The sequence below is a fragment of the Poecilia latipinna genome, unplaced genomic scaffold (assembly GCF_001443285.1).
Source record: "Poecilia latipinna isolate Pla-1442-1.1 unplaced genomic scaffold, P_latipinna-1.0 Scaffold81, whole genome shotgun sequence".
Lineage (NCBI taxonomy): Eukaryota > Metazoa > Chordata > Actinopteri > Cyprinodontiformes > Poeciliidae > Poecilia > Poecilia latipinna.
The window spans coordinates 514075-523751 of record NW_015112697.1 but is presented as its reverse complement, the minus strand read 5'-3'; the positions used below and the strand labels follow the sequence as shown (position 1 = coordinate 523751).

Here is a 9677-nt window from a genome sequence, read left to right as displayed (position 1 = left end):
TCCATAACCTGCTTGCCATAATAAATAGGAGGAACTTTGATCATTTTGTCAACATTCACTTTGAAAAATACAGATGTTTGGTGTTCAGTCAATCGTCTAAGAATAAACACACCTTCATACCAAATACCTTCTAATATTTGTGCTATTAAAAGTTATATTTGTTTTAACACACTCAAAGCACATCACAGCCAGTCTAACGTGACAGATAAGTTTTCAACTTAAATTAATATTAATATTTTACCTGAAACAAAGAAAGAAGCCTAAACTTAAGAAGGCTGTTTTCTTTTTTTTTTTTTTTTTGTTTTTTTTATCTCTACATAAAACTGCAAAAGTGCATCATTTTCCCTCTTCATGAAAGATTCTTCTTACTGTGTTTAATGCAACAAGAACTGTTTCAGGGTTGATATATTAAGTCAAGAATGTGCAGCAACAAGAGTATCTTTTTTTTGTCGTTTATCTAAGGACAGCTGAAATTTGTGCGGCACAGAATCTTCTTTTGCGTGTTGAAGGCATATAAAACTGCTTGTTCACACAAAAAAACAATGAGTTTCTTTTATCTCTCCTCTGTTGTAGGATTTCATCTGTGAGCACTACGGCGAGGACAGCAGTCTGTATGACAAGGAGATCAAAGAGCTGATTGAACTCAGACAGGTTCATAAAAGCACCATCACAGCTTTATACACAGCAGACATCCCAGAGGTTCAATACTGGATTTGCTTCCATGAAATTGAAAAACACCCAATGATCAACAGTGATGGACATTAGCAGGGATTTTGCATATCTGTTACAATTCAGTTTTTTTGTTTGTTTGTTTGTTTGTCAGGCGATGCGCACACCCAGTCGGAGCCAGGCTGGGCTAGAACTGCTGATGGAGTACTACAATCAGCTGTACTATCTGGACCAGCGCTTCTTCTCCTCACACAGGAACCTGGGCGTTCACTTTCACTGGTACAACATGTTCGCTCTCATTAAAAATCTGGGAAATTATCCTCACTTATGCCTCACCTTTAAGGCGATTACCATTAATATGACCATAGAGTACCAGCCAGAAGTGGACGTAATATCTTTTAATTTTGCACTCTTTAGGTATTCATTTAAATTAATGCAAACTCCCTATTATCCTAAAAAGGTAACAAGTCTTCCGTTTAAATAATCCCTCAGGTACGACTCTCTGACGGGGGTCCCATCGTCCCAGCGTGCGCTGGCTTTTGAGAAGGGAAGCGTGCTGTTCAACATCGGAGCCCTGCACACGCAGATCGGAGCGCGGCAGGATCGCGCCGCTACAGCCGGCATCGACAAGGCCGTAGACGCCTTTCAGCGAGCTGCAGGTGCTGACAGAGCTCACGTTTACAAAAACACCTCAGATATTTCATTCAATTGTTTTGTGAGACTTGTGTATTAGAGGCGCAATGGGAGAATCTCTGCAGTTGCTCTGAGTAATCTTCCACTGAAACTGCATTTTATTTTTCTCTTTAACCTTAGATCTAATTTTAGTTTAATGCCTAAACAGTTTTCTGTTCCATTACATGTAGACAATCATTAGGATTATCAATATATAGATTAAATAAATAGTTTTAATTAATTGAATATTATTATAAGACTTAATTGAGCAATTGATTGATAAGTTACCAGTGTTATCAATGATACATCTGATTAAATTTAAATTACATTTTTAAACAAGAGATGAAACATTTTTATTACTGCAAGTTTTTATCTTATTTTTTCCAAAACATGAATATGTCACGAATAAGACATAAGTATGTTTTCGTAAAAGAATACATTTAACACCATTGTATGTTATTGTGCGCCGTTGTTCACAATCCCACAGTCGAGGTAATTTTAGGGAGAATTCGATGTTCCTTCTGCTCCAGCACATATTTTCAGTATCAAATGTTTGTTTAATCATAGAAGATCCAAACCATGACAGAGACTTAAATCTGATTATTTTTCTGTTTTTTCCGCTGTTGTGCAAAAATCTTTAATCTGATGTTTCACATTCTGAGGTGCTGCCTTCGTTGTCCATTTAGGTGCATTTAATTACCTTAAGGAGAACTTCTCCAACGCTCCAAGTCTGGACATGAGCGCTCTGTCTCTCAGCATGCTGGTTCGCCTAATGGTTGCTCAGGTGCAGGAGTGTGTGTTTGAACGCATCACAATCACCACCCGGGACACTAAGTTTACCTCCCAACTCCAGCTGGCACAAGAAGCTGCACAGGTGAGTTAACTTTGCTTTTTGTGTTAACATTCAATGAACACTATCAGTGTTTTGAATCTTGTAGAAAACTTTGTGTCAAAGCACACGTTCACGACCTTCACCTGCTGCTTTGTGAACTCAAAGAGCTTCAGAGAACATCCCGTTGGTGGATGCATTTCCACACCGGAAGAAACAGAAATAATCTTTACGTGTAATAAAAAGACTTTGGGCCTTCAATAATTTGAAAACACAATCAAGATTTATTCAGCTAATTTTGCTTAAGAATGTAATTTGCCAGTTTGTTTCCTTTGCAGCATACACTTTCTTTACTCTGTGTTCTGCAGGTGTCGGATGTTTACTCGCTGGTGCACCAGACGATGACGCAACCCCTGATGAAGGACTATGTGCCATTTTCATGGGCCTCCATGGTTCAAGTCAAATCTGAACACTTCCGTGCTCTTTCCCACTATTACGCTGCTGCTGCGCTCTGTGACCACACAGGTAAGGAGATACCAAGATTGTTATTTAGTTTAGTTGTGTTGGCCTCGACTTAAATCACTTTTTATTGAGGAGTTCATCCATTTAATATATAAACCTGAAAAACATAATGAATGTTCATCAGCATAAGTGTATTCAGGTAGAATAGGAGCGTTAAATATTACTGATGTTTAGAATTTTTTGAAATGTAGGTTTTGTGATACTAACATTGTGTAAAAAGACAGAGAACTTTTCTTGTTCCTCTCTGACGATGTCACTGAAGCGCATCACTTCACAATCCCGCCACACCTGGTTCCGACAACGCATCCGAACTTAACTTGGTGTATTATTTCCTCCTTTAGTATCTTTTGATGGAGAAGAGTGTGATAAGGAGTCAGACAAGGCCTTCCTCAAGTTTTATGTCAATATTGCTTCAGGACAAACTCTCAGCCAGATCCTGCAGGATCCTGAAAAAAGGCGAAAGCTCGGTGAGGCTACATGTTTCAGAAATCTGCTCTCAGCAGGAATTACATCCTAGTGCAGACTTATCACTCACTTTCAAATTGTTTGTGCTGACATGAAGGTAAAGCCCACCTTCGGCGTGCGGTTATGAGGCACGAGGAGGCCATGCGTGTCCACAGTCTGTGTAAGATCCTGAGGAAGATGGACATCCTGCAGGACGTCCTGTGTCAAACACACAAGCGTTCCTTGGAGAAGTACTTGGAGCTGGACCGCGAAGACGACTTTGACGAAACAGCAGAAGCCCCAGAGATACAAGGTGAGAACTTCTGCAATGCAGTGTTGCAGTTAAGCAATTCATAAATAATTAAGTGTGACTTCTTATGTTTGCAGCTCATACTCAGCAGAAACCAGACATCACTCCACCAAGCTTCACTACAGTCCAGGTTTCTGACATCTTTCAAAGACTGGTGAGGAAGAGAAAGCCTCTTTTTAGATACGGGAGACATCAAATTGCCACTTTTTTGAATCAGGTGTATAATTTGTCTCTACAATTTTTCATTTATATCAAAGGGAGTTATGAGAGCCCCAGAGTTTGTAGCAAGCAGTTGTTATTTGGCTACAGTTGTAATAAAAGTGTTGAATAATTTGTAATAATTCATACTTGCAAGACAAGTACAACATATCAGTCAATTTGGACCCAAACTTGGAAGACAGAGCTTGAAGATTGGCTTAACCAGGTGAAATTTAGGTTTTTGAAATGGTTTAATTGGACTTTAGAACGAAGTCTGACCAAAATTTGATGAAGTTGCCAGAAGAGGGACGTGGATAATAAATAAGCTCAGTGTGATATTTTTGGAGAAGTTTTTGGAGGCAGAGTGAGGAAATATTTCTAAGTCAAGATATGACATGCTTCAATGATCTATTATTATAAGGGCAAACATTTAACCCTCTAATAATAAGGGTTAAATGTTTAACCCTTCAGTTTTTTTTTAACATATTAGTTTGTTTTCAGTTGATCTCAACATAATAAATGTCGGTTTGGATTGACATTACATTTAAATTTGATAGAGACAGACACATGTCACAAAACTGGATCTTTTAACAAGGGTGTGGACACGTTAGAGAGACCCTGTATATATTTATTTAGAAATAATCAAAACATGACAGTCAGACAGAACTGCTTCCTGTGTTTCAGGGCCCCTTGTCAGTGTTCTGCTCAAGGGCCCACTGGGGCCCCCCACGTGTGATCCGCCTGCAGAAAAGAGAAGGTGGGATGGGTCTCACACTCCGAGGGGACTCCCCTGTCCTGGTTGCTGGAGTCGTACCTGGAGGCTGTGCAGAGGTGAGACTAACTGCATGTGCTAAGGATGCAAGTCTTAAGAAGAGCTAAATAAAAACAAGATGAATCCTCTGGAAAGTATTTGTATCCATAAAATGTGTTGACGAGAATTTCTTGATGCTTAAATAATGTAGTAACGATCGGACATGGAACTGAAAGGAACCAAGTGTTTGAATGGCTGCTATATTCCTTACCACAGAAAAACCCTAGTGAAATGAAAAAAACAGACTCTACGTTCAACTTTTATTAAATAAAGAACAAAGTTTCAGAACAATAAGTAAGAAATGAGGATGATGAAAATGATGTAAAAACATATATAGTATATGCACCAATCAGAATTTTGCTCATGCTATCTAGTTTTTCCAGCAAAAAATTAGTTAGTTTAGTTTAGTTTCCATGACTTGATAGAACCTATGTTTGATTGGAAAAAGATCAAATTGTTCAGTTTTCTTACTTGTTGGTCATTGATCATGGCAGATCAACTGAACATTCAAACACAAGTCAATTTCTAGTAAAAACTAGGTATTTGTTACAGGGAATGTAAAAATAAATGTTGTGATATATATATATATATATATATATATATATAATTTTTTTTTTTTTCTCTCTCTATTTTGTTTGATGTTCAGGAGGCAGGACTAAGAGAGGGAGACTACATTGTAGCAGTGGATGGACAAGACTGTAAGTGGGCCAAACACGGGGAGGTGGTCCTCATGCTGACGAGCAGCAGTGACAGAGAAGTAGAGATCAGTGTGGTGACGTTACACTCACATGACACACAGGTAAATGTGACGATTTGTGTGCTCAGATTGACAGCAAGTGCAGATCTGAGAGATAAATCGTATTGAATAAATCACATTTGTCCATGCAGGTGGAGAGAAAGGCGGCAATGTTGTCCCTCAGCAGCGACAAAGAAAACAGTCGCCAAAGGCTGCTGGGCGGGGCCAAGGGGCAGAGCTCCGGCTCCTTGTTGAACTGGAACAGGAAGAAAAAGAGGGAAGGCGGCGGTGTCGCCAAGAAACTAGGAAGCACTTTTAGTTTGTCTTTTGGAAATATCCGTGACACGGAGACCATGTACTGAGACGGGACTGTGGAGGAATCACTCAGGGACCCACAACAGCAGAGAAGGTACGGTGTGCAGCAACGGTTCAAGGAGCTCAAGCATAGAAAGGCAAGTCTCTCTGGAGAACTGGACAATTTTTTAAGTCAAAATGTGAGTTTTTTTTGGCAAAACCTGCCTATAAAGAAGCTGTGATATAATCATGTAATGAAAAACTCTACTTTAAAACATCATGGCTTTGCTTTTACTGTGCATACTTTTAAAAAAAAATTTGTAAATTTACTGTTTCTACAAAATGACACTTATGGAAATCATGACCAGAGGGCAACAACAGTACTAAAGGGAGTTTCAGTATTATTGGAAAAATAGGTTATTTTCTCCAGCTAAAGAAGCCTCAGTGGTTGCATCCTCAAGTTTTCAGTACATACTGTACCAAGTTATGCTGTGAGGGTTGAAGAATGTGTTGTTAGTTGAAAAAGTTTTTGGGCTTAGTTTTAGGATAGATAAAATCACCCTCACTTAAAAAATGTTAAGTCAAACATTTCTTTAAAAAGTTGAACGATGTTGTTTAGACATGTTTTAATTTTATTTTCAATCTTTGTTTTCATCAGCATCAGCCTTTTGTATGCAGGTCTTGGAATAAGACACTTATGATCAAATGAGGGAATGTATTGTGCTGCATTTAGAAACCCGTTTGATTTTATTGGTTTTACTACAAAAGAAAATTCAGATCCAGAAAAGATACTTTTATCACACTGCTGAAGGAGCCTACAGGGATTGTGATTAAGAATTAGAAACAGTATAAATATGTAATGTTTTATTATAAGCCAATGGTGCTGACTGTGTTTTAATGAATTAAAATATTACTTTGTGAGGTTCAAGAAGATTTAAATTCACCTTGGTACTGCAACCGTTAACCCGCTCATTTAGCACAGACAGAAAAACAGTAGTTGCTGATGAAAGCAAATATTGGGGAAAAAAACAAAAGGGTCATATTTGGAGAGAGGAGTTATCAATTATAAGCTGCAAATCAGACCAATTTTCTGTTCACACTACAGGGGGCGCCCTTTCACACTGACCGGACAAAAAAAAAAAAGCAATAAAAAGTTGCTCTGACTGCAAATGACTCAAGTATTTTACATCATTTTTGACAACGGTACACAGTAAGTTAGTTATGTCTCGAGTTGCTACACATTTTGTAAAAGTATTAAATTTGCTTTATTTTACCTTTACTTTCCACCTATGGGCATGGAAAACAGAAAATGAAGTATGGAAAGAAATATTTTGAGACTCTTTTTCTCTTTTTACTTGAGTTATAGATGATTTTTTTTTTTATCTTTTGGTAAATAATTACTCAAAGAACCAGATTTCTTCATTGATTCATTATTGCAAACTTTGCACACCAGGCCATATTATAATAGGAAACAATTTAAGAGCAAACCATAAAAATTAATGTAAGAGTTGACCCTGCTCTAAGGCATAATGTAGCTTTTTCATTTTGTTTTACAATAGGAAGAAATTGGCAGGTGATGAAAAGTCAGTCACTTATATACCCTTGAAAAGGTGAAAATGCCCTGAAAGTCAACTGGACGAGAAGGGAAATTTATGTATGAACTCTGGATTATTACTCAGTGGTACTGCTCAGGTTTCTCTGAGAATATTCCGTAACCATGGCGATGAGAAACATCTTAGTTTGGATGACTTTATGGTGTGAAGCTCAACTCTCTTTGTAATAACTGTTTAGATCATTTCTCTTCAGATTATACGCACTTGAATTTTTATTAGTTTTGTATTTTTTTGTAGATTAGACATCTTTGTTGTACTGTGAGAATTTTTTTGTTCATATTGTGGCTTTATTTTTACAACAATAAACTCACACTGAGGCTGTGATTTGTCTGGTGAAGTATTTCAGGTGGTGCGACTATTCCAATGTCAACAGTGGGTTTTTTGTATGTATAAGTCAGTCGAGTCACTGTTTTAGTTTCTTTAGCTGAGGATGTTAATGGGAAAATATTTTTCATTGTTTTGTTTTTTTTTTTATTTTAACTAAAACAGCCTCATAAATTTCAGGTAAATTTCTCCTGTCAAAATGTGTCGTTTCACTTTAGTTGTTTTTCATAGTGATAGTCTTCTGTAAGCACAGATGAAGTACACAAACGTTTTCTATGTTTTCTTTTGTAAAGCTTGGGTTTTATAAAAGTCTAAAATTCACCCCAAACGTACAATTTATAACAGTTTCCAAATGAAAGCCTGTTTTGCTTTATGATAAATTCAATGTATTATTGTCAGCAACTTTGAAGACAGTATTCAGTCTTTTTGGTTTTAGACACTTGAATGTTTTGTATTTTGTTTTTAAATCTGGTATTGTGTAGCTTTGTATGAAAAAAGTCAGCCATGATAAATTGAATTCATGTTTGTACGTCTGACAATCCCTAACCGGTAGGGGTGTGCACTGTCTTTGATGTATAAAATGCCATCACGTTGATAAATAAACACATAGTTCACTTGTGAGAAAACTGAACCCAATATTGAATTGTTCTATATAAATGAAAAGTTACCTTTGTTTAAGAAAGTGGTTTAATTACAGGTAAAAAACAAAAAAACAAAAATGAACCTTGTTTCATTCATTAAAAGAATTTTAAAATGGTGAGTTCTGACAAAAATGTTGAGCCACCGACCCAACTCCTCACCCTCAGCTATGAAATGTTTAAAAGAAATTATTTTACGGACAGCTCTTTTCATGTCACCCCTCAGCATCTCCGTAAATTCAAAATCTTTGTTTTCCGTCAACTATTCCAGTTTATATAGTTTTGTTTTCAGCCAGTCTTTGGAGCACTTCCTGGTAAGTTTTGAGTCCAAGACATGCTATTAGTTCCAGTTCTGGATCAACTCACATTTTCTTCAAACATCCCCTGATACTTGAAAGAAGTCAAGTTGGAATCCATGGCGATGAGCTGGCCAGGTCCAGCTGCAACAAAGCTCACCCACATTATAGCACACTTTTAGTTATTAATGAATATAGCATTTTTTGTGAAAATGAGGTAGAAGCTGAAGACATGCATGTCTAACTGCTGTATAACCGAAGAGAAGAACACTCAGACTTCAAGAGATTTTTTTTTTTTTAATTAAATATCAAATGTAGAATTTTGAGCTCAGCTTCAGTGCTTACAAAGTCTCTTGGATCCAGTCTGGAACAGAGTGGGTCAAACGCCTCCATTTATTCCACCACATTATTTCCTAAATCACTAAATGTCGGCTCATGAGATGCTGCTCCTGCGCCTTTTCTGCTCACAACATCCATTTACGCGTTTGGATCCACATTGAGAGAGGAACCATGATGCTTCAGTCCGAGACAGATAAATAGTCCCTGGTCATCTTCTGATCTTAGGAGCCCCCCGGGGCGCCTGCTGACCCCAGCCCGCTCTGCTCCAGCTCTGCTATCACCGACATGTGCTTAAAGTCTTCGGGCTGGTGGTTAAACATCTCCACCAATCGGTACGTCTCCTGCCTCTGTGTGCCATAGAACAGCTGTACCTGATTGGCCAAGCACTGAGCCTGGTGGACAGTCTGAGAAACAGAGAGATGCTTTAAATGTCCCTGAAGACATTAAAATAAAAACAAGGTTTTATAACGGGCTTACAATGAACTTGGGATCCATCTCTGCTGTCATGAGCACAACGCCCTTCTCCTCCTTCAGCTCCGGGTAGTGGTAGAGGATCAGCTGACTCGGAGCGTTCTCGCCAAGCGTCTGGGTGCAAACACAGGAAAAAAACACTTTGAACGCTGGCAAATATATATTTTTATGCAGATTTGCTGGTTTTAGATGTCCATGCATAAAACATTTACATAACAAATGAGTTCTGATATTTTTAGGAGAAGTGCAGCGGTACAACCGACATATTTTAAAATGGAAAATAAGTGAAGTCATGACGTATGGAAGAAAATATGTGCCATCAGAATTTGAATAAAAAATGCATCTGAAACTTGAATGTTGTATATTTGCACTTACTTTTTCAATTTCTAATTTAATTTAGAATATAATATTGACCTAAAAAAATTCAGTGTCATTATTTGTACATGTTTGAAATTTTCATTTGTTAAAAAAAATTCACATTCCTATTTCAAAGTGATGACATTATATATAT

At 37.6% G+C, this 9677-nt stretch overlaps 2 protein-coding genes across 3 annotated transcripts in view; one reads left to right on the top strand and one right to left on the bottom strand.

The window, feature by feature from the left end:
* rhpn1 (rhophilin, Rho GTPase binding protein 1) overlaps positions 1-6639 on the top strand; it is a 17198-nt gene extending 10559 nt beyond the window's left edge. For both annotated transcript variants that reach the window (XM_015019356.1, XM_015019348.1), the window contains exons 6-16: positions 574-651; positions 824-948; positions 1162-1328; positions 2028-2215; positions 2539-2695; positions 3034-3159; positions 3255-3449; positions 3524-3600; positions 4329-4475; positions 5102-5254; positions 5344-6639. In XM_015019356.1, coding sequence (XP_014874842.1) covers positions 574-651; positions 824-948; positions 1162-1328; positions 2028-2215; positions 2539-2695; positions 3034-3159; positions 3255-3449; positions 3524-3600; positions 4329-4475; positions 5102-5254; positions 5344-5553 — 1623 coding nt within the window. In that variant the 3' untranslated portion in view covers positions 5554-6639. The remainder of the gene's footprint in view (positions 1-573; positions 652-823; positions 949-1161; positions 1329-2027; positions 2216-2538; positions 2696-3033; positions 3160-3254; positions 3450-3523; positions 3601-4328; positions 4476-5101; positions 5255-5343) is intronic.
* Positions 6640-8636: 1997 nt separating this feature from the next.
* atpaf1 (ATP synthase mitochondrial F1 complex assembly factor 1) overlaps positions 8637-9677 on the bottom strand; it is a 7089-nt gene continuing 6048 nt past the window's right edge. Inside the window, exons 8-9 of the mRNA XM_015019367.1 lie at positions 9173-9280; positions 8637-9099 (exon numbers count right to left, since the gene is read on the bottom strand). Coding sequence (XP_014874853.1) covers positions 8917-9099; positions 9173-9280 — 291 coding nt within the window. The 3' untranslated portion in view covers positions 8637-8916. The remainder of the gene's footprint in view (positions 9100-9172; positions 9281-9677) is intronic.